General features: G+C 44.2%; 2 protein-coding genes across 5 annotated transcripts in view; both read right to left on the bottom strand.

Moving 5' to 3' along the window:
* katnal1 (katanin p60 subunit A-like 1) overlaps nucleotides 1-11,769 on the bottom strand; it is a 26,807-nt gene extending 15,038 nt beyond the window's left edge. Inside the window, exons 1-5 of one of the 2 annotated variants that reach the window (XM_036968168.1) lie at nucleotides 11,616-11,759; nucleotides 9,495-9,688; nucleotides 8,202-8,362; nucleotides 7,077-7,248; nucleotides 6,732-6,859 (exon numbers count right to left, since the gene is read on the bottom strand). In XM_036968168.1, coding sequence (XP_036824063.1) covers nucleotides 6,732-6,859; nucleotides 7,077-7,248; nucleotides 8,202-8,362; nucleotides 9,495-9,656 — 623 coding nt within the window. In that variant the 5' untranslated portion in view covers nucleotides 9,657-9,688; nucleotides 11,616-11,759. Of the gene's footprint in view, nucleotides 1-6,731; nucleotides 6,860-7,076; nucleotides 7,249-8,201; nucleotides 8,363-9,494; nucleotides 9,693-11,615 lie in introns of both variants that reach the window. The other variant, XM_036968167.1, reaches the window with a different exon arrangement.
* Nucleotides 11,770-18,184: 6,415 nt separating this feature from the next.
* Nucleotides 18,185-24,354, bottom strand: hmgb1a (high mobility group-T protein). Of its 3 annotated transcripts, none has more exons than XM_021590218.2 (5): nucleotides 24,222-24,354; nucleotides 20,571-20,725; nucleotides 20,004-20,149; nucleotides 19,524-19,698; nucleotides 18,185-19,058 (listed from the first exon to the last, which is right to left on the bottom strand). In XM_021590218.2, exons 2-5 carry the CDS (start codon nucleotides 20,715-20,717, stop codon nucleotides 18,912-18,914), a joined length of 615 nt encoding a protein of 204 aa, XP_021445893.1. In that variant the 5' UTR covers nucleotides 20,718-20,725; nucleotides 24,222-24,354; the 3' UTR covers nucleotides 18,185-18,911.
* Nucleotides 24,355-25,759: the final 1,405 nt, after the last annotated feature.

Below are 25,759 nucleotides of genomic sequence, written 5' to 3' on the forward strand. Positions count from 1 at the left end.
AACGTATCAGAGATGTCCCTCCCCCCTGGAACACAACAAACGTATCAGAGATGTCTCCCCTGGAACACAACAAACGTATCAGAGATGTCCCCCCTGGAACACAACAAACGTATCAGAGATGTCCCTCCCCCCTGGAACACAACAAACGTATCAGAGATGTCCCCCCTGGAACACAACAAACGTATCAGAGATGTCCCCCCTGGAACACAACAAACGTATCAGAGATGTCCCCCCTGGAACACAACAAACGTATCAGAGATGTCCCCCCTGGAACACAACAAACGTATCAGAGATGTCCCCCCTGGAACACAACAAACGTATCAGAGATGTCTCCCCTGGAACACAACAAACGTATCAGAGATGTCTCCCCTGGAACACAACAAACGTATCAGAGATGTCCCCCCTGGAACACTACAAACGTATCAGAGATGTCTCCCCTGGAACACAACAAACGTATCAGAGATGTCTCCCCTGGAACACAACAAACGTATCAGAGATGTCCCCCCTGGAACACAACAAACGTATCAGAGATGTCCCCCCTGGAACACAACAAACGTATCAGAGATGTCCCCCCTGGAACACAACAAACGTATCAGAGATGTCCCCCCTGGAACACAACAAACGTATCAGAGATGTCCCCCCTGGAACACAACAAACGTATCAGAGATGTCCCCCCTGGAACACAACAAACGTATCAGAGATGTCCCTCCCCCCTGGAACACAACAAACGTATCAGAGATGTCCCCCCTGGAACACAACAAACGTATCAGAGATGTCCCTCCCCCCTGGAACACAACAAACGTATCAGAGATGTCCCTCCCCCCTGGAACACAACAAACGTATCAGAGATGTCCCCCCTGGAACACAACAAACGTATCAGAGATGTCCCCCCTGGAACACAACAAACGTATCAGAGATGTCTCCCCTGGAACACAACAAACGTATCAGAGATGTCCCCCCTGGAACACAACAAACGTATCAGAGATGTCCCCCCTGGAACACAACAAACGTATCAGAGATGTCCCCCCTGGAACACAACAAACGTATCAGAGATGTCCCCCCTGGAACACAACAAACGTATCAGAGATGTCCCCCCTGGAACACAACAAACGTATCAGAGATGTCCCTCACCCTGGAACACAACAAACGTATCAGAGATGTCCCCCCTGGAACACAACAAACGTATCAGAGATGTCCCTCCCCCCTGGAACACAACAAACGTATCAGAGATGTCCCTCCCCCCTGGAACACAACAAACGTATCAGAGATGTCTCCCCTGGAACACAACAAACGTATCAGAGATGTCCCCCCTGGAACACAACAAACGTATCAGAGATGTCCCTCCCCCCTGGAACACAACAAACGTATCAGAGATGTCCCCCCTGGAACACAACAAACGTATCAGAGATGTCCCCCCTGGAACACAACAAACGTATCAGAGATGTCCCCCCTGGAACACAACAAACGTATCAGAGATGTCCCCCCTGGAACACAACAAACGTATCAGAGATGTCCCCCCTGGAACACAACAAACGTATCAGAGATGTCCCCCCTGGAACACAACAAACGTATCAGAGATGTCTCCCCTGGAACACAACAAACGTATCAGAGATGTCTCCCCTGGAACACAACAAACGTATCAGAGATGTCCCCCCTGGAACACAACAAACGTATCAGAGATGTCCCCCCTGGAACACAACAAACGTATCAGAGATGTCTCCCCTGGAACACAACAAACGTATCAGAGATGTCCCCCCTGGAACACAACAAACGTATCAGAGATGTCTCCCCTGGAACACAACAAACGTATCAGAGATGTCCCCCCTGGAACACAACAAACGTATCAGAGATGTCCCCCCTGGAACACAACAAACGTATCAGAGATGTCCCCCCTGGAACACAACAAACGTATCAGAGATGTCCCCCCTGGAACACAACAAACGTATCAGAGATGTCTCCCCTGGAACACAACAAACGTATCAGAGATGTCCCCCCTGGAACACAACAAACGTATCAGAGATGTCTCCCCTGGAACACAACAAACGTATCAGAGATGTCCCCCCTGGAACACAACAAACGTATCAGAGATGTCTCCCCTGGAACACAACAAACGTATCAGAGATGTCTCCCCTGGAACACAACAAACGTATCAGAGATGTCTCCCCTGGAACACAACAAACGTATCAGAGATGTCCCCCCTGGAACACAACAAACGTATCAGAGATGTCCCCCCCCCCTGGAACACAACAAACGTATCAGAGATGTCCCCCCTGGAACACAACAAACGTATCAGAGATGTCTCCCCTGGAACACAACAAACGTATCAGAGATGTCCCCCCTGGAACACAACAAACGTATCAGAGATGTCCCCCCTGGAACACAACAAACGTATCAGAGATGTCTCCCCTGGAACACAACAAACGTATCAGAGATGTCCCCCCTGGAACACAACAAACGTATCAGAGATGTCCCTCCCCCCTGGAACACAACAAACGTATCAGAGATGTCCCCCCTGGAACACAACAAACGTATCAGAGATGTCTCCCCTGGAACACAACAAACGTATCAGAGATGTCCCCCCTGGAACACAACAAACGTATCAGAGATGTCCCCCCTGGAACACAACAAACGTATCAGAGATGTCCCCCCTGGAACACAACAAACGTATCAGAGATGTCCCCCCTGGAACACAACAAACGTATCAGAGATGTCCCCCCTGGAACACAACAAACGTATCAGAGATGTCCCTCCCCCCTGGAACACAACAAACGTATCAGAGATGTCCCTCCCCCCTGGAACACAACAAACGTATCAGAGATGTCCCCCCTGGAACACAACAAACGTATCAGAGATGTCCCCCCTGGAACACAACAAACGTATCAGAGATGTCTCCCCTGGAACACAACAAACGTATCAGAGATGTCCCCCCTGGAACACAACAAACGTATCAGAGATGTCCCTCCCCCCTGGAACACAACAAACGTATCAGAGATGTCCCCCCTGGAACACAACAAACGTATCAGAGATGTCTCCCCTGGAACACAACAAACGTATCAGAGATGTCCCCCCTGGAACACAACAAACGTATCAGAGATGTCCCCCCTGGAACACAACAAACGTATCAGAGATGTCCCCCCTGGAACACAACAAACGTATCAGAGATGTCCCCCCTGGAACACAACAAACGTATCAGAGATGTCCCTCCCCCCTGGAACACAACAAACGTATCAGAGATGTCCCTCCCCCCTGGAACACAACAAACGTATCAGAGATGTCCCCCCTGGAACACAACAAACGTATCAGAGATGTCCCTCCCCCCTGGAACACAACAAACGTATCAGAGATGTCCCTCCCCCCTGGAACACAACAAACGTATCAGAGATGTCCCCCCTGGAACACAACAAACGTATCAGAGATGTCCCCCCTGGAACACAACAAACGTATCAGAGATGTCCCTCCCCCCTGGAACACAACAAACGTATCAGAGATGTCCCCCCTGGAACACAACAAACGTATCAGAGATGTCCCCCCTGGAACACAACAAACGTATCAGAGATGTCCCCCCTGGAACACAACAAACGTATCAGAGATGTCCCCCCTGGAACACAACAAACGTATCAGAGATGTCTCCCCTGGAACACAACAAACGTATCAGAGATGTCCCCCCTGGAACACAACAAACGTATCAGAGATGTCCCCCCTGGAACACAACAAACGTATCAGAGATGTCCCCCCTGGAACACAACAAACGTATCAGAGATGTCCCTCCCCCTGGAACACAACAAACGTATCAGAGATGTCCCCCCTGGAACACAACAAACGTATCAGAGATGTCCCTCCCCCCTGGAACACAACAAACGTATCAGAGATGTCCCTCCCCCCTGGAACACAACAAACGTATCAGAGATGTCTCCCCTGGAACACAACAAACGTATCAGAGATGTCCCCCCTGGAACACAACAAACGTATCAGAGATGTCCCTCCCCCCTGGAACACAACAAACGTATCAGAGATGTCTCCCCTGGAACACAACAAACGTATCAGAGATGTCCCCCCTGGAACACAACAAACGTATCAGAGATGTCCCTCCCCCCTGGAACACAACAAACGTATCAGAGATGTCCCCCCTGGAACACAACAAACGTATCAGAGATGTCTCCCCTGGAACACAACAAACGTATCAGAGATGTCCCCCCTGGAACACAACAAACGTATCAGAGATGTCCCCCCTGGAACACAACAAACGTATCAGAGATGTCCCCCCTGGAACACTACAAACGTATCAGAGATGTCTCCCCTGGAACACAACAAACGTATCAGAGATGTCTCCCCTGGAACACAACAAACGTATCAGAGATGTCCCCCCTGGAACACAACAAACGTATCAGAGATGTCCCCCCTGGAACACAACAAACGTATCAGAGATGTCCCCCCTGGAACACAACAAACGTATCAGAGATGTCCCCCCTGGAACACAACAAACGTATCAGAGATGTCCCCCCTGGAACACAACAAACGTATCAGAGATGTCCCCCCTGGAACACAACAAACGTATCAGAGATGTCCCTCCCCCTGGAACACAACAAACGTATCAGAGATGTCCCCCCTGGAACACAACAAACGTATCAGAGATGTCCCTCCCCCCTGGAACACAACAAACGTATCAGAGATGTCCCTCCCCCCTGGAACACAACAAACGTATCAGAGATGTCCCTCCCCCCTGGAACACAACAAACGTATCAGAGATGTCCCTCCCCCCTGGAACACAACAAACGTATCAGAGATGTCCCCCCTGGAACACAACAAACGTATCAGAGATGTCTCCCCTGGAACACAACAAACGTATCAGAGATGTCCCCCCTGGAACACAACAAACGTATCAGAGATGTCTCCCCTGGAACACAACAAACGTATCAGAGATGTCCCCCCTGGAACACAACAAACGTATCAGAGATGTCCCCCCTGGAACACAACAAACGTATCAGAGATGTCCCCCCTGGAACACAACAAACGTATCAGAGATGTCCCCCCTGGAACACAACAAACGTATCAGAGATGTCCCCCCTGGAACACAACAAACGTATCAGAGATGTCCCTCACCCTGGAACACAACAAACGTATCAGAGATGTCCCCCCTGGAACACAACAAACGTATCAGAGATGTCTCCCCTGGAACACAACAAACGTATCAGAGATGTCCCTCCCCCCTGGAACACAACAAACGTATCAGAGATGTCCCTCCCCCCTGGAACACAACAAACGTATCAGAGATGTCTCCCCTGGAACACAACAAACGTATCAGAGATGTCCCCCCTGGAACACAACAAACGTATCAGAGATGTCCCTCCCCCCTGGAACACAACAAACGTATCAGAGATGTCCCCCCTGGAACACAACAAACGTATCAGAGATGTCCCCCCTGGAACACAACAAACGTATCAGAGATGTCCCCCCTGGAACACAACAAACGTATCAGAGATGTCCCCCCTGGAACACAACAAACGTATCAGAGATGTCCCCCCTGGAACACAACAAACGTATCAGAGATGTCCCCCCTGGAACACAACAAACGTATCAGAGATGTCCCCCCTGGAACACAACAAACGTATCAGAGATGTCCCCCCTGGAACACAACAAACGTATCAGAGATGTCCCCCCTGGAACACAACAAACGTATCAGAGATGTCTCCCCTGGAACACAACAAACGTATCAGAGATGTCTCCCCTGGAACACAACAAACGTATCAGAGATGTCCCCCCTGGAACACAACAAACGTATCAGAGATGTCCCCCCTGGAACACAACAAACGTATCAGAGATGTCTCCCCTGGAACACAACAAACGTATCAGAGATGTCCCCCCTGGAACACAACAAACGTATCAGAGATGTCTCCCCTGGAACACAACAAACGTATCAGAGATGTCCCCCCTGGAACACAACAAACGTATCAGAGATGTCCCCCCTGGAACACAACAAACGTATCAGAGATGTCCCCCCTGGAACACAACAAACGTATCAGAGATGTCCCCCCTGGAACACAACAAACGTATCAGAGATGTCTCCCCTGGAACACAACAAACGTATCAGAGATGTCCCCCCTGGAACACAACAAACGTATCAGAGATGTCTCCCCTGGAACACAACAAACGTATCAGAGATGTCCCCCCTGGAACACAACAAACGTATCAGAGATGTCTCCCCTGGAACACAACAAACGTATCAGAGATGTCTCCCCTGGAACACAACAAACGTATCAGAGATGTCTCCCCTGGAACACAACAAACGTATCAGAGATGTCCCCCCTGGAACACAACAAACGTATCAGAGATGTCCCCCCCCCCCTGGAACACAACAAACGTATCAGAGATGTCCCCCCTGGAACACAACAAACGTATCAGAGATGTCCCCCCTGGAACACAACAAACGTATCAGAGATGTCTCCCCTGGAACACAACAAACGTATCAGAGATGTCCCCCCTGGAACACAACAAACGTATCAGAGATGTCCCCCCTGGAACACAACAAACGTATCAGAGATGTCTCCCCTGGAACACAACAAACGTATCAGAGATGTCCCCCCTGGAACACAACAAACGTATCAGAGATGTCCCCCCTGGAACACAACAAACGTATCAGAGATGTGTCAGACCTACAGTGATACACACAAAGTGAGTGAGTCAGAGTGACACACACACACACACACACACACACAGTGATGTGTTTAATGTACCAGTGTATGTTGGGGTTGCGGGAGACGATGTCTCTCTCCAGTGCCTCCACTAAGTCACTGTCGTACCCCGAACCATCAAACTTCTTCAGCTCTCCATCCCCTGCTCCCTCTGCTACAGCCTTTTTACCCTGCAGGACACACACACACGTTTAACACAAGTTTAACTTCCCTGCCTTATATCCTCTTCTTACCCTGGGACAACAGACATGCGAGTTTAAGGGCTGGTTTCCCAGACTAAAAAAGTTATTTAGATAGAGATCGAGCATGATGTTCAGTCCAGGGCTTTGTGTGTCTAGGAAACCAGCCCTAACAGTGTAAGTGTAGTATCTCCAGCTGTACACCGACCTTGTCGTCTCTGACCTTGGTGCCTCGGGGGGCATCCCTGGGGGCGGGGCGGTCTGTTTTAGGGTTGGTCTGGCCCCTCCCTCCCGGAGCCCCTCTGGGCTGCATACCTGGAGAGTCCTTCCTCTGCTGGGGTTTCACCCCAGTGTTAGGACGCTTCACTGCAGTAGGGGCCCTAAACACACACACACACACAAACACACACACACACACACAGACACACAGGGACACACAAACAGAGACAGGCAGACAGACAAACAGGGACACACAAACAGAGACAGGCAGACAGACACATGGGGACACACAAACAGAGACAGGCAGACAGACAGACACACACAAACAGACAGGCAGACACACAGGGACACACACACACAGACAGGCAGACAGACACACAGGGACAAACAGAGACAGGCAGACAGACACACAGGGACACACACACAGAGACAGGCAGACAGACACACAGGGACAAACAGAGACAAGCAGACAGACACACAGGGACAAACAGAGACAGGCAGACACACACACATGAAGCAATCAAAGTCCCAGCAGTGTAGCGAAACAGAACGTCGGTTTGAGAGATCATGGTGGCCGTACGATGCTACAGGGCCTATAGGCTTTTTTAGAAAGACATACAGCTAGTGAATGAAACTATGAAGCATGTAACCTTTTCATGATGGTCCTGTCAATGTAATCGTCATGCTATTCAGAAGACGTGTCGCCTACTCTCTGCCATGTGCTGCTGCAGCTGAACAGCCAATAGGAAGCAGCAGCTTGTCGACGTCAAGAGGGGATCATTTGGTTAAGTGGCAGTTCCTCCTCTCATATCAGTGGATAACAACACACTGATATGTCCACTTCAATACGTACGCACACAGTTGTTGGAGCTATAACGTTTCGGTGTTCACGCTACAATGATCCACATGATGTTGCCTTGAGATATTAACTTGAGCTCTGTACTTGTTCTTCGTTATAAAATGAGACCTTACACAGCCAGGTGCTGTTTACTCCGTCAGGTTTCCTCCTCTCCACTCAGTAACGGAGCTGGTTTGGGGGAACCAGGCTCAAGTGATGAATAAGATTGACTGAGACCTGAAGAAAATTGTGACAGGTCTCAGACACTCCATGTACCTGTGCTCTGCAGGGGTGGGTGGGGGCCACACTGCAGGGTCTCTGGGCCCCTCCTCAGACTGAGGGACGGGGAAGTCAGCTGGCTTGTCCACCTTAAAACTCTCCAGAGTTCCCACAATGCCTTTCACCTGCTCATACTCCTCCAACAACTCCTGTCTCACCTAGAACGAGAGAGGACATTTCGGTAACACTTTTAGCCAACCGGAACATCACATTATTACTTGTTAAGCATGCATGAGCGTTCATAATGTCTTATTACCAAACAACTACCTCTTTCCCTACTGTATTTATTTTATTTATTTTGCTCCTTTGCACCCCATTATTTTTATTTCTACTTTGCACATTCTTCCACTGCAAATCTGCCATTCCAGTGTTTTACTTGCTATATTGTATTTACTTTGCCACCATGGCCTTATCTCACCTCATTTGCTCACATCGTATATAGACTTGTTTCTACTGTATTATTGACTGTATGTTTGTTTTACTCCATGTGTAACTCTGTGTCGTTGTATGTGTCTGCTTTGCTTTATCTTGGCCAGGTCGCAATTGTAAATGAGAACTTGTTCTCAACTTGCCTACCTGGTTAAATAAAGGTGTTCTCAACTGGCCTACCTGGTTAAATAAAGGTGTTCTCAACTAGCCTACCTGGTTAAATAAAGGTGTTCTCAACTAGCCTACCTGGTTAAATAAAGGTGTTCTCAACTGGCCTACCTGGTTAAATAAAGGTGTTCTCAACTGGCCTACCTGGTTAAATAAAGGTGTTCTCAACTAGCCTACCTGGTTAAATACAGGTGTTCTCTACTGGCCTACCTGGTTAAATACAGGTGTTCTCAACTAGCCTACCTGGTTAAATAAAGGTGTTCTCAACTGGCCTACCTGGTTAAATAAAGGTGTTCTCAACTAGCCTACCTGGTTAAATAAAGGTGTTCTCAACTAGCCTACCTGGTTAAATAAAGGTGTTCTCAACTAGCCTACCTGGTTAAATAAAGGTGTTCTCAACTAGCCTACCTGGTTAAATAAAGGTGTTCTCAACTAGCCTACCTGGTTAAATAAAGGTGTTCTCAACTAGCCTACCTGGTTAAATAAAGGTGTTCTCAACTGGCCTACCTGGTTAAATAAAGGTGTTCTCAACTAGCCTACCTGGTTAAATAAAGGTGTTCTCAACTAGCCTACCTGGTTAAATAAAGGTGTTCTCAACTAGCCTACCTGGTTAAATAAAGGTAAAATAAAATAAATAAAAATGACCAATGCTTCAACATGTATTTGTAGTGTATGTGTTTGGGAGAGTCTCACCTGTTGCCACTTGACTTTGAGTGCAGGGTCTCTGAGGGCTTGGCCGTGTTTATGTATCTGCTGGATCACTCCCTGGTAGTAGACCATAGAGGAGTCATAGTTCCCCAGCAGAGCATACTCTCTGCCCTTCTTAGCGTTGTCACAGATCTCTGCCAGGTTCATCTTAAACGGAGGACAATGTTTCTGTGCTGGAACTGTCTGGCAGGGAAACAGAAGAAGGCAACATTAGTTCTCCTTCGATCTTCGGGTCAAAACGTTGCACAATAAAACTGTAGCAATCATCATCAGTGTGCGGGTATCTCTCTCTCTCCTTAGTTGACTTGTTGTACCCTGCAAGTTACTACTCTGAAACTAAGCTATATTAGTATGACATGATCTCAGCCCTGAGAATGTAAAAGTGACGCAAGTAAACCAAGATCATGGCATGGCTCACAGGCTTTACTAACAATGGGAACTGTTGTCAAACAGTAGTGAGAGCTCTAGGTTCCCTTTACTTTGCTCTACTGCTGGCTGTGTCATATGATCCCTTTCTTCAGTGTGTAGAGTTGGCTTGTCAGACTTACTATGTTCAGATTAGCTAGCTAACCAGCTAGCTACATACTATCTGAAATCAATTGACTGTTTGGACAACCAGGGTAAGAGTAGATATAATAAACTGTATAGACTGGAGGACTAGGAGGTTATCACACCGTGAGGGTGTAATTCCGTCCCTCTCCTTGCCCCTACCTGGGCTCGAACCAGGGACCCTCTGCACACAACAACAGTCACCCTCGAAGCATTGTTACCCATCGTGCCACAAAAGCCGCAGCCCTTGCAGAGCAAAGTGAACAACTAATTCAAGGTCTCAGAGCAAGTGACGTCACTGATTGAAACGCTATTAGCGCACACCACCGCTAACTAGCTAGCCATTTCACATCGGTTACACTCACCCCCCTTTTGACCTCCTCCTTTTCTGCAGCAACCAGTGATCTGGGTCACGGCACCAATGGAACAGTATAGCTTCAGTCCCCCTCCTCGCCCCTACCTGGGCTCGAACCAGGGACCTCTGCACACATCAACAACAGCCACCCTTGAAGCATCGTTACCTATCGCGCCACAAAGGCCAAGGCCCTTGCAAAGCAAGGGGAACAACTACTTCAAGGTCTCAGAGCTATTGACATCAACGATTGAAACGCTATTAGCGCTCACCACCACTAACTAGCTAGCCATTTCACATCGGTTACAAGGGCAAGGAGGTTATCACACCGTGAGGGCTAAGAGGTTATCAGGACCGAGTTTGGGAAACCTTGTGCTAGACAAGCAGTAGGATCCCGGGTGGCAGCGGTCTAAGGCACTGCATCTCAGTGATTGAGGTGTCACTACAGACACCCAGGTTCGAATCCAGGCTATGTCACAACCTGGCCGTGATTGGGAGTCCCATAGGGCAGCGCACAATTGGCCCAGCGTCGTCAGGGTTTGGCCGGTGTAGGCCGTCATTGTAAATAAGAATTTGTTTTTAACTGACTAGATCAATAAAATCTTATCCCACGGTGAGCAGGATGTCCTATTGTTGATAGCAATGTCCTTCATTCCGGTTACACCGACATACCTTTCATTAACCATATGTTCATAGTAGCTAAACAAACTACATTAACTTCAAAGCCTATTTAATGTAGCCCTACTTAATCCAGATGGGTTTCATAGTTAGCTAAAATAGCTAACAAACATAATTTTCACAGTGTAGCTAGCTAGCTAAGGTAAATATGTCAACCATTATCATTAGCATTACTAATGGGCTAGTATGTGAATCAACAATAATAACATCAGCAGGAAATATTTTCAAAGAATGCACATTATCCATAAAAATGTATCATCGCAAATCGGGACCCTGGTCTTGTAGTTCAAACACAGACATCTCTCCATCTATTTTGATCAGCAGTATGTGTAAATAAAACAACATTTCCCATAAACCTCCAGTCAGTTACACCCCAAGCTTAGGCCAGATAACAAAACGGATCGCATGGCAAGAAAATACCCTCTCGTTTCGAACAAATTACGTCCGCGCAAGTATGCCACAAAAACCCAGAGACAAACAAATAGCTACTATTTACAACTACGTGCATGAAAAGAATATGATTGTACCTCAAAGAGAAGCACTTGTTTCTGTTGTTGTCTGCCGTAGTCCGTTAGACGGTGCTGTTACCATGGCCGCGGAGAGACGCCGTGTGGAGAATGACGATCATATGGGGGGAAGAAGAGGAAGAGGCGTGGCCGCTGGAGTTCATGGATGACATCAGTCAACGTCAAGAACTGAACAGACTGTCAAAATATGGGTAGTATGCTCACAGAATTTTCACTAAATTGTCTGGATGAAATGGTTTAATCGAAGCTGGAAGGTAAACAATGCATTCTTTATACATCTTTGTTCTAGACTAGAGAGAGAGAGAGAGAGCAAGACAAAAATAATGGTGTTCCAAAAAAGGTCCAGTTGCCAGAACCACAAATACAAAATTCCATCTAGAAACCGTTGCCCTAGAACACACAAAAACATATACATACCCAGGCCTAAACATCAGCACCACAGGTAACTTCCACAAAGCTGTGAACAATCTGAGAGATGAGGCAAAAAGTTCCTTCTATGCCGTCAAAAGGAACATAAAATTCGACCTACCAATTAGGATCTGGCAAAAAATACTTGAATCAGTTATAGAACCCATTGCCCTTTATGGATGTGCTGTCTGGGGTTCGCTCAACAACCAAGAATTCACAAAATAGGACAAACACCAGAATTCTGCAAAAATATCCTCTGTGTACGGCATAGAACACCAAATAATGCATGCAGAGCAGAATTAGGCCGATACCCGCTTATGATCAAAATCCAGAAAAGAGCCGTTAAATTCTACAACCACCTAAAAGGAAGTGATTCCCAAACCTTCCATAACAAAGCCATCACCTACATAGAGATGAACCTGGAGAAGAGTCGCCTAAGCAAGCTGGTCCTGGGGCTCTGTTCACAAACACAAACAGACCCCACAGAGCCCCAGGACAGCAACACAATTAGACCCAACCAAATCATGAGAAAACAAAAAGATAATTACTTGACACATTGGAAAGAATTAACAAAAAAAACGGAGCAAACTAGAATGTTATTTGTCTCTAAACAGAGAGTACACAGTGGCAGAATACCTGACCACTGTGACTGACCCAAACTTAAGAAAGGCTTTGACTATGTACAGACTCAGTGAGCATAGCCTTGCTATTGAGAAAGGCCGCCGTAGGCAGACCTGGCTCTCAAGAGAAGACAGGTTATGTGCTCACTGCCCACAAAATGAGGTGGAAACTGAGCTGCACTTCCTAACCTCCTGCCCAATGGATGAGCATATTAGAGACACATATTTCCCTCAGATTACACAGACCCACAAGGAATTCGAAAAACAAATCCTATTTTGAGAAACTCCCATATCTATTGGGTGAAATACCACAGTGTGCAATCACAGCAGCAAGATGTGTGACCTGTTGCCACAAGAAAAGGGCAACCAGTGAAGAACAAACACCACTGTAAATACAACCCATATTTATGCTTATTTATTTTCCCTTGTGTACTTTAACTATTTGCACATTGTTACAACACTGTATGTAGACACAATATGACATTTGTAATGTCTTTATTATTTTGGAACTTTTGTGAGTGTAATGTTTACTGTAAATCTTCTATTGTTTATTTCACTTGCTTAGGCCATGTAAACATATGTTTCCCATGCCTTAAATTGAAATTGAATTGATATGTTGTTCTCTGTGGTTTGACCCTTGGACAGTCATGCAGTGGCCTTATCTAGTTGTTTGGATGTTGATAGTGGATTAGGGTTACCTGTATGTCCTTGAAGGAAATACAAAGGCTGTGAAAGAAGAAGGTATGATTTTATTCACATAAAATAAATGTTATCATTTTTGCCTGGCTATTCCACACCTGGCCAAACAACACCTGGCCAAACAACGCCTGGCCAAACCACACCTGGCCAAACAACGCCTGGCCATTCCGCGCCTGGCCAAACCACACCTGGCCAAACAACGCCTGGCCAAACCACACCTGGCCAAACAACGCCTGGCCATTCCACGCCTGGCCAAACCACACCTGGCCAAACAACGCCTGGCCAAACCACGTCTGGCCATTCTAAGAAAAAACTTGAAATAGAAAGTTACACGCCTGCAGCTATGGAACCCTGACCTGTTCACCGGACGTGCTACCTGTCCCAGACCTGCTGTTTTCAACTCTCTAGAGACAGCAGGAGCGGTAGAGATACTCTCAATGATTGGCTATGAAAAACCAACTGACATTTACTCCTGAGGTGCTGACTTGTTGCACCCTCGACAACCACTATGATTATTATTATTTAACCATGCTGGTCATTTATGAACATTTGAACATCTTGGCCATGTTCTGTTATAATCTCCACCCGGCACAACCAGAAGAGGACTGGCCACCCCTCATAGCCTGGTTCCTCTCTAGGTTTCTTCCTAGGTTTTGGCCTTTCTAGGGAGTTTTTCCTAGCCACCGTGCTTCTACACCTGCATTGCTTGCTGTTTGGGGTTTTAGGCTGGGTTTCTGTACAGCACTTTGAGATATCAGCTGATGTAAGGAGGGCTATGTAAATCAATTTGATTTGATTTGATCAGAGCTGGTTTGTTTGTTCTGTTGTAAACCAATACAATAACTGCTCATATAACTAGTGTTACATTAACTTTTATTATTCCCACATATTTTATCATCAATACCAGAGAAAAATCTTTATAACATCTTTGTCAATACTTCTGCAGTTCTTCTAAATATCCACTAGACGTCAATCCAGGCCCATGTATTATGTGCAGTGGGAGTGAACAGCAGGAGACTGGATTAGTGAGGCTTTGAAGCCCGCTGTCTGTCTGTTCTGTGGCGCTGTGTGCTGCCTACCTGTCTGTATGTGGCTGTGGACTGCTGCTTTCAGACCTAGTCTGTCTACTCTGCTCTGCGCTAGCAGGATAATAGTCTCACAGAACAGCACAGTGAACCGCAACAGCTGAAAGGGAGCAGATCAGTAGTAGACCACTACAAAGAATCAGCATCACACACTCACACCGCCCTGTCCTCAACTATCACTACTATCACTATGAATCACAATGTATGCCTATTGTACTTGTGGTACCAGGAAATGACAGCGATGGAGGTAAACATCGTAAACACACAGCCATACTTCATTGTTGTTGTTCCATTGTTAATCTTCTCATGGACTGGGAGTGAACTCATTCTCAGCTGCCCGTCTACTACTGCTGTTGTTGACCCTCTAACTCCCAAAACTCGTGGTAGAACAGGGATGGGCAACTGGCATCCCGTTGGGCCACTCCCATTTTGAAGGTCCTTGGATCAATTTCCCCCTGAAAAAATAACCATATGGTTTAATAGGTACAAAATGGTGTCCTTTTTTCAAATCCACAGTCTATCATGAGTCATGATGATATTGATGACAACTCTACGGTTGGCCTTGGCATTCCCATTGTAAATTATCACAGATTGTAAAATAACTCTGAATGGGGAAATCACCATTTGTTTTTATACAGGATCACATGGTATCGCTGTTCTACTTAACTCATTTCTATCTAAACGTTCCGTTCAGTAGCATTGCCTCCTCCTGAATAAATCCCGTCTCTATCCAGTGTGTGTGTGTGTGTGTGTGTATTTATGTGTGTGTGTGTGTGTGTGTGTGTGTGTGTGATTGGTGAGTGACACTGTACATTACATTAAATGAGGCAGTTCTACAACACCAGTATCTTGTTTCACTGGGTTTGTCAAAGCACATAATCCTTCTTATATAAACCGCTGCTGTTTTTCCCCATCCTGGATGGAAGTCAATGAGAGAGAGAGAAAGAAAGAGAGAGAGAGACAGAGAGAGAGAGAGAGAGAGAGAAAGAAAGAGGGAGAGAGAGAGAGAGAGAGAGAGAGAGAGAGAGAGAGAGAGAGAGGGAGAAAGAAAGAGGCAGACAGAGAGAGAGAGAGAGAGAGAGAGAGAGAGAGAGAGAGGGAAAGGCCGAGAGAGAAACCGAGAGGGAAAGAGATAGACATTGAGAGTGAGATAGAGAGAGAAAGGCAGAGAGAAAGAGACAGAGAGAGGGAAAGAGAGATAGACATTGAGAGTGAGAGATAGAGAATGCCTCAGTATATCTAAATAAAGCAGGGAGAACAGGAGACAGTGGAGCATGGTGTTATCATGCCATGGTGTGTGGCTAAGACATACTAACATCCTCTCTGTATACTGTTAGCTATAGCCTAGACACAGTAACTTCCTCCACCAGGGTTAAGGAGAGGATAGGATACAGCAACACACAGGCTCAGATGTTTATGCACACACACACACACACACACACACACAATTGTTCACACATTGTCATTAAAAGTACACTTTAATAGTCTGTGTGTACATCCCATATGACACCCTGTTGGTTACTGCATTACACCCTGTTGATTACTACATTACACCCTGTTGATTACTACATTACACCCTGTTGGTTACTGCATTACACCCTGTTGATTACTGCATTACACCCTGTTGGTTACTACATTACACCCTGTTGATTACTGCATTACACCCTGTTGGTTACTACATTACACCCTGTTGATTACTACATTACACCCTGTTGGTTACTACATTACACCCTGTTGATTACTACATTACACCCTGTTGGTTACTGCATTACACCCTGTTGATTACTACATTACACCCTGTTGATTACTGCATTACACCCTGTTGGTTACTACATTACACCCTGTTGATTACTGCATTACACCCTGTTGGTTACTACATTACACCCTGTTGATTACTACATTACACCCTGTTGGTTACTACATTACACCCTGTTGATTACTGCATTACACCCTGTTGATTACTGCATTACACCCTGTTGGTTACTGCATTACACCCTGTTGATTACTGCATTACACCCTGTTGGTTACTGCATTACACCCTGTTGATTACTACATTACACCCTGTTGATTACTACATTACACCCTGTTGATTACTGCATTACACCCTGTTGATTACTGCATTACACCCTGTTGGTTACTACATTACACCCTGTTGATTACTGCATTACACCCTGTTGGTTACTACATTACACCCTGTTGGTTACTACATTACACCCTGTTGGTTACTGCATTACACCCTGTTGATTACTACATTACACCCTGTTGATTACTGCATTACACCCTGTTGATTACTACATTACACCCTGTTGGTTACTGCATTACACCCTGTTGATTACTACATTACACCCTGTTGATTACTACATTACACCCTGTTGATTACTGCATTACACCCTGTTGGTTACTGCATTACACCCTGTTGGTTACTACATTACACCCTGTTGGTTACTACATTACACCCTGTTGATTACTGCATTACACCCTGTTGGTTACTACATTACACCCTGTTGGTTACTGCATTACACCCTGTTGATTACTACATTACACCCTGTTGATTACTGGGTTTGGAGCTTGTGCACATGACATTAAATCTTGAAACTTAATCCCTATACTGTATATCTACACACAATAACATACTCACTATACACACACATATACACATGGATTTTGTGTTGTAGATATGTGGTAGTCAAGTAGGGGTCTGAGGGCACACACTTAGGTGTGTTGTGAAATCTGTTATTAATGCATTGTAAATGTATTTATTTTTAAATGGACCCTAGGAAGAGTAGCTGCTGCCTCGGCAGGAACTAATGAGGATCCATAATACATACAAATTCAAATACAGGGTACTATGGGCCCTGGTCAAATACAGGGTACTATGGGCCCTGGTCAAATACAGGGTACTATGGGCCCTGGTCAAATACAGTGCACTATGGGCCCTGGTCAAATACAGGGCACTATGGGCCCTGGTCAAATACAGTGCACTATGGGCCCTGGTCAAATACAGGGCACTATGGGCCCTGGTCAAATACAGGGCAGTAAAAGGAAATAGGTCTCCTCTCTCGTTTTAGTTCAAACTGACTAGTCTATTTCACAGCAACTAGACAGTTGCACTGCAGGCTTCCTAGACACAGGACACACTACAGTCAAACATAATGTGTGTGTGAGCTTCTGTAAAGCACTATTCCCAAGCGTGCCTACGACACTCTTGAGCCATGATTACTCCCAGATTTGACGGTCTTCGCGACGTTCACGTGCTAGACAGAACTAGGAAACTCTTGAAATGTCCAACTTGCTAACTATTTGCAGTTATACACGTGACGCATTCAACCACTTACCAAGTCGTAAATGTCAAGAGTTCCCGACTGGCACGTGAACACGGCATCACAGCTATGATTATTCCCAGACAGGATAACCCATAAGGACCATTCATGACCGAATGTATTATTGTCTGGCTGTCAATTAGACACTTGTGTTGACAAGGCAGTGAAGATGACATTCCTCCTGGGAGGAACCCTGTGGATAATATAGTCAATACAGAATCAGTTGACCCTACATCAGACGAGTTCATTGATGAGCTATAGCTGCATTGGCTTGAGTTACGACTTCCATCCTCGCCCATTCTATTCAAAACGTCCATACGACACAATCAAATGCCGGAAAAACAGTAACAGTATGCTTTGTATATATTAACCATGATAATCATCTAGTGGTGCTCCATCTACAAGAAAACATTTCATAATAATTAAAAATATATATATATATTAAAAAAAAAATGTTTATTGATGTCAGAAGCAATTCAGAATCAACCAAAACAGATGTAATCCTTTCATTTTGTTGTTGTTGTTGTTGTAATTACAGTGGTATTCAAACAGTACAGTAAAATAACGTTGATAATACGGCATCTAAAAGAAGAGAACAAATACACCGGTCATTGAAAACAGAAGAACTTCTAGGACCCCCACGTATAACTAGGTAGTGTGCTGCTGTGCATTGCTACATAGGGAAAATAGACCCATCGGTTTCCCAGACTATTTTTTGTAATTTTTTTTAACAACCGCTTTAAAACTGTACCAGGCAAAGTAATGCGTACCAAATGGCAACCCTTTCCCTATATAGTACACTACTTTTGACCAGAGTCTCATAGTGAACTAAATAGGGAATAAGGTTTCATTTGGGATGCACCCCGGGGATAAGTGGTATAAATAGTACCTACCACTGGAAGAGAAGAACACTAGACAAACACAATTGACACTGTTGTAGAAAAGGAGAAAAAAAACTGTACAGCTTAAAAACGATTCTTATACACAGCGGTTACGTTTTTGTTTTGTGGGTTTTTTTTTTGGTACAGGTTTTTTTGTGTCTTTTTTAATTTTTTTTAATGTTGTTTTGTTTTCAGTAAGTGTTGTGTGTACAAGAGGGGGTGGGGGGGGGGTTAAATGCTTTATAAACAAGACATTGTAAGTGCTATACGTAACAACGGTAATCTACTCGTCATCCTCATCGTCGTCATCATCGTCGTCCTCATCATCGTCGTCGTCATCATCGTCGTCGTCGTCGTCCTTGGCGGGTGCGGCGGCCTTCGCTGGCATGCTGACCGGCACCTTACCCTTGTTGCGGTACGCAGTGATGTCCTGAGAATAAGGAGAGATTTTTTTTTGTTTTTAACTGTTGTTCTGAATGACACGTAGCTAGTGTTTCAGATAACTGGGGTTCAATCATTACTCCAAACAGTTGCAAAATGTTCCAATTTTAGAACAAAAACTTGTATTTCTATTGGACAGGATCAGCATACACCAATAGAAACGCTAGTTTACGTTGCAAAACAATTACACCCCTGGTGTTAGTAATAGATATTTTCGACTGTTAACATTAAGGTATTTCTAATCAAACTGTAGAATTTATTGTCGGTAACTTGGGGCCCGAACCCCATGTTGAAATCCACAAGTCTAACTTGAATTGTCACACTATTGACATGAACTACGAGAAAGTCCAAATTAGACACAGCCCTCAGTATACACCTGTCACCCCCGTCTGACTGCACGGTGTTACAGGTCCTCCAAATTGATGAAGGAACAAAAAAAGGATTGTTTGTTTACCTTCTCGTACTTCTCCTTCAGCTTGGAAGCCTTCTTCTCATAGGGTACCTTGTCCTCCGCTGTTAGGTTGTTCCACTTCTCTCCCAGCTTCTTGGCCACATCACCGATAGACAGGCCCGGGGTCTCCCCCTTCACCTGGGGTCTGAAGTCAGCGCAGAAGATGAAGAACGCGGACCTGGAGGGTGGGAGAGACGTCGGTGGAAGAAAGGAAAGAGAATTCTTACTAATGTTGTTTGGATATCATGAATTGATTGTTGTTGCCAAAACATGGGACACCCTGATTTTAATTGTAGTGTTAAATGGGTGCATTAAATGCAGTAGTTGTTTTATTCAAATGTAATCCAATTCCAATCACGTTTATTGTTCATTATTTTATTATAGTAATTATTTCATTAATTTACTTTAGACATGCTTCTCTGAGACATGAGCCATGGGGGGGGGGGGGGAGATGACTGTCTTTTTCTGTCAGGCAGTACTCACGATGGTCTCTTGGGGGCGTTGGGGTCCTTGAACCTCTTCTTCTTCTCTCCCTTGGGAGGAATGTAGCTCCTCATCTCCCTCTCATATCGCACCTTGTCCAGTTTGGCCAGATCCTCAAACTTCCCCTTCTCCTTGGCAGACATGGTCTTGAGAGAAGAACAACAACATGAAGAAGGTATTTAAGTACACGTAGTAAACACTGGTGGTAAGATGCCAATAGTGAAGCGTGTGTTTTGTGTCAGGTAGGGGCAACACACAGTGGTAGAGGAAGACAACGTTTACAAGAGAATGATACACAAGGGGTGGCAAATAAGTATGGAACAACTTAGCTGTGACACCATTAATTTGAAACTAAGTTGTACCAAAGACAACTATCAAGGGATTGATAGTAGTACAGGACAGTTTCAACTAAAGGGGCTGGCTCCCAAAATGGCACTATATTCTCTATTTAGTGCATTACTTTTGACCAGGGCCCATGCAGGGTGCTGGTCAAAAGCAGTGTACTAAATTGGGAATAATTCAAAAAGGGTGCCAATCAATCACAGCTGAGATGTGTTCCATACTTACCTTCCATCTCTCAGAGCACTTCTTGGAGAACTCTGAGAAGTTGACGGAAGCTTCTGGGTGTTTCTTCTTGTGCTCCTCCCGACAGGTCTGGACAAAGTAGGCATAGGAGGACATCTTGCCCCTCGGCTTCCTTGGATCTTTCCCCATCTCAATATCTAAAAATGAGATGTTTTAGAAATTAGCAAAACAGCAAAGAAGAAGTTAACAACATTAAATATTATAAACATTGTAGGTCATTTTATTCAGTATTTTTTGACAGAAACTATTTACTGCCATATATATATATATATATATATATTTTTTTTTTAAAAGAGTCACCTAAATACTTTTCTGCAAACTCTGCACGTGATTGGAGATTGCTGTTTGCTTTCTGTAATGTTCTCCTTCTTTCCGATCGGCCATACCGGCTACAGTTGGCAAATGATCGAGCTATAGTTGATTCATGGACATTTTCTCCCATCTCAGCCATGGAACTCTGCAGCTCTTTCAAAGAGGCAGTTGGCCTCATGGTGAGTTCCAGAGCAAGAATCCTTTTCGCCCAACTGCTTATTTTGGAAGGCCGTCCTGATCTGGGCAGAGTCTCAGTGGTGCCATACACCTTCCACTTCTTAATGATTGACCTGACTGTACCCAATGGGATACTCAATGTATGGGAAATTTTCTTATAACCTTCCCCTAATCTGTGCCGATCTACAACTTTATCCCTGAACTCTTCTGAAAGCTCTTTGCGCCTCATGGTTTAAATTGACTACCTGACTGAGGGCCCTCACAGATCCAGGTGTATATTACACACAGGTGGAACCCCTTTCTCAACTTATTACAAATATTTGTTGTAACTGAGTTAATTAGATTTGCTTTGACAAAGGGGTTGAAGACATTAAATAATATAGTATTGGTTATTGATTTTGATTATTCATTTTCTAATCATTTGGATCCCCCTACCAGCCTGCACTAAAGACTGTTTCCTTCCCTCACTCTTGGCATCAGAACTGTAAACGCAGCCCTCTGCGAATAAACACGTCTGGTTCGTTCGTTCTGTCTGCTTGACGATACGTTTGTGGAAAACAAACCGTTTCTAGAGTGTTTGTCACAGGGACAGTGCCCTTTGCCGAAAACGCATCCGTTATTTTTACTGGTCAAATCATGAGAAATTTAACTTTTTAATACAATTTAATTAAAACAATTTTCATGCATTTTTGTTGACTTAAATTAGTCACATTTGTTATTTTTTATTTAATGCAGAATGCTTGTCATTCGATGATTTGAGTTTTAGCTCCAGAACGTTACAGAAGTTCTCAGTCTAGATAAAAAAAAATGCGTGCAACATTGGATACTCTTCTGTATATGTATGCAAATATTTGAAATGTTTCACGCACTAAAGCGGAAAGAAAATGAGAAATACATATCGCCACGTTTCTGATGAATTCGTGTATAATGTTAAAATTATAGCGCATTTAAGTCTACAGAAATATATTCCTTAGAAAAACAAACTCCGAAAAATCGAGAAAAATACCCTAAAACCACAAAATAACGTTAAAAGATGCTTCCCTTTCACTCTAAACTCGATTTGGCAACATTTGAAAAAAAATCATAAAAATTGGGAAAAAATCCCTAATATTTCCTATTGTATATTACAGTACGTCTGTGTTGTAACAAAGCAATGCATTTCTATCTGCCGAGTGAAGTAGTAATGGCGCATAGGCTTCTCGTTGAGGAAAAGGAGGTCAACAACGACGGCAATATTTCTTCTTCCATTTTGTAAGAATGCCTTCTTCGTGAAAGAAAGTCGCCCTGAAATGTCTCGACCCGCATTCCCGGTCGCTTTATTAATCGACAAACATGTTGACAAAGCCCGCGAGCATGACAATACTTTTCCCCGGTAGATTCCTATTGCATTAGCCGCCGTTTATAGCAATACACTGGGTCTGTGCTATGCCTATGTGCGGGCTGTGTTGAGTTAGTTTCCTATTAGCTCGGAATGGCCGCTTGTCTTCATCCACTAACATGGAGAATATGGCTCCTTCTCTTTGTGTCAATGCACAGCCATTACACGGTTTACACTAGATACCACAGCCACAAAATCACAAATTGTCAATCGTAAAATTAGTGAAAACAAAAATTTGCCTTTTGGTCTTAATGGAAGGTCATTGTTAGGCATAAGGTTATCAGTGTGGTTATGGTTAGGTTTAAGATAATATTTTAAGAAGATCAATTGTAGAAATAGGCGGGGTTTATGACTTTTTGGCTATGGTAACTAGTGACGACCCCATTACACAGATAGAACAATGAACCAGATGTTTCACCGGATGTACAAATCCAGCAAGCAATTCCACTCGCCACCAAATATGGTGATGAGAGGAAGCCTAGTGACCGGCAGTGGGAGAAGATGGAGTAAGATGGATTTGTCCAACATTCTGCACATTTTCTAATCAATGAAACATTTGATCTCAATAAAGTATTTTGTTCCCATTACTAGAATATGTAAAGAACAGATTGGACTATGTTTAATAGACTTTACCCGTTGCTGAGTTTCATTAAATTGCGTTGTTTAGAACGACTTCATGAGCGAATGGAGTTATTGCACACGCGCACTTCATAGTAGGCGTTCTCTAACGGAAATATGCTAATAAATGCTACAACGTGCCAATGGGATCTTGCTAACTTGTGCTTTGCTCTGCCCACCTCCTTGCTTGTTCTGCCCACTATGATTCATTTGCTCCCATTGGAAACGACAGTCTGTGGTCTATCTTGGGTTAGTTAAATCTTTGGCCATTACATTGCATACAGTAGAGGGCAGCGCAACCGCGGGTACCCACCTTATTTCAATCTGTGATTTCAACCCTTTAATCTCGACGGAAAAATAAAAAAATACTGTCGTTGGAACAAGGACAGATGGGACTTTAATTTCCAATCGTTAGATTGTACAGTTTTATACGTGTTTGGTGAGAAATCACGGTTTGAAAAAGTTGAAGTGAACTGCGCTTGTATGGCTGTCTGCATTTTTTCCAATGCGAGAACAGTCAGCCATTACAGTAAAGCGCAGATTCCTGAGGTAATTTTGTTCACTCTTTTATGAGTCGAATAGTGAAAAATAACTATTAACAGCTTTTTTTCCCCACAATGTTTTCTATATTTTTATTTTCAATTTTCCCACGATTTCATCTTCGCATGAGAGGCATCACAGCCTCGCAACACTGCAATGGCTAGCTATGGCTGGAGCTCATACCATGAACCGTGTCTTCTACCATGAACATGTTTGTGCGCTAATGTTACATAGCCAGCTGTCCGCTGGACATTACTGATTTTTAATTCAATAAATAAACCACATTTTATCATAACAATGCAACACTTACCTGACATGAATTAATACAATAATTTGCATTCAAGGAAATCCACGTTTGTATTGAAATTCCACCGATTAATTTTGCTTTCTCCTTTTTTCAACGAGCGGCTAATGTGTGCTTACTGTACAGTAAGTAACGTTAGCTGGCTAATTTCTTGTTTTTTTACGTTCGCTTCGAATGAAAAATCACAAAATTGTTTCCAACCTAACATTCAAACATGGTCAATACATTTCTGAGGTATTTCTGTATTTTCTTATCACTTTCATCCTTACCGAGACTTAACATTTTTTTCGTGCCTGATACTTACCAAAGCGGCTGCCGCTGTATCTCAATGCACTGCAATGGCTGTATGTGGAATACCAGCGATACGCAGTGTCTTCAGTCTTAGCTTCTGTAACATTACTGTCGATGGTGCTCGCCCCCTATTGGCCACCGCCAAGTGTATCGCACGTCTGATTGGATATAACTTTTTCATTGCCCTAATATCAGACGATGCGCCATTGGCTATTTTTTTGTGAAACGTCACCGGAGTTTTCAGTGGCGCGGTGATACGAAACATGTTGCTGGTGCTGAGCTTGGGGCGCGCAGCTCGCTAGATAGTGTAGTAGTGTGTTTGCTATAGAATTGAGTTATGTGTTTTGAACACAGTGTAGCAAATGAATGGGGCAACGTGGAGCGTTCTAGTGAGCTACAGAGAGGTAAAAGTGAACGCGATACGGGTGTTGGTGAGCGTTTCCCCCGATCATCAATCACAACCATTGACTATTCACACCACCCAATGTGAACTTTATTAGCACGTAATTATGACTTTGTTCATTTAAGATTAGGATGGTGGGTTTTAAATAGGAACACAAGAAAAGTGTTTGAGCGACCTCTTGGTAGGTTGATATGTAATGTAGATAATTTGGCATAATTTGGCATTTGTTTTTGACCCAATCAATAGGCTATAGGCTAGACACAAGATACACTGCTATCAATGCAGGTGTATAAATGACTGTCTAATTGTTTAGCCTACTTAAGCCACCATCGCGCTGCTTTTCGATACGAGACGGCGTTTACTGTGTTAATGGTGATTGTTTAAGATAAATACAATATTATTTATTCACGTAGGTTAATTTAATGCACATGGGGTATATTGCTATCAGTGGGCGCACCTCAAACATAACAACCTGTTTCATGTGCGCTCTTCTGGCTATATGAAGCGGTGAGACGCGCAATAGGCTACAACTCTTGACTCGAACCGTTACTTTGTACCGTTATTTTTCTGCTATTGTAACTGTACGTTTTGTTACAATGTAGCTAAAGTCTAAACCTTTTGAATACATTTATTAGGATACAAGCAAGAGCATCGCGGGAGACCTACTAAAATATCTTTGATGTCAACGCGCTTACAGTAGCCTATGCGTGTATGTTGCAACCCAATGTTCCAATTATCACATGCGCTCGCGCTCCTATGAATAGAACTGTATTGAATGCCACAGCCCATGGGGTATTCCAATCTTAACCTACGAGGTCCGGAGCCTGCTGTTTTTCTGTTCTACATGATAATTATTTGTACACAACTGGTGTCCCAGGTCTAAATGAAGAAATTGTGTGGAACTGGCTTCGAGGTCCAGAGTTGAGTATGAGGGGCCTTGGTCCCTTATAGGTACATTCTATTCACACATATAAGATCAATCCATGGATTGATTGAAGCCTAACTTACAATTTTAATACAAACAATAATGTGTCATTAGAAATATAATCAGATTTTGATCTTGACAAATTTGTATGACATGTTTAATTGGCAGATTTGAATGTACCCTTGTTGATAGCACCATGCCCTTTATATTATAGTAAATGGGA

This window comes from Oncorhynchus mykiss, chromosome Y, assembly GCF_013265735.2.
Source record: "Oncorhynchus mykiss isolate Arlee chromosome Y, USDA_OmykA_1.1, whole genome shotgun sequence".
Taxonomy (NCBI): domain Eukaryota; kingdom Metazoa; phylum Chordata; class Actinopteri; order Salmoniformes; family Salmonidae; genus Oncorhynchus; species Oncorhynchus mykiss.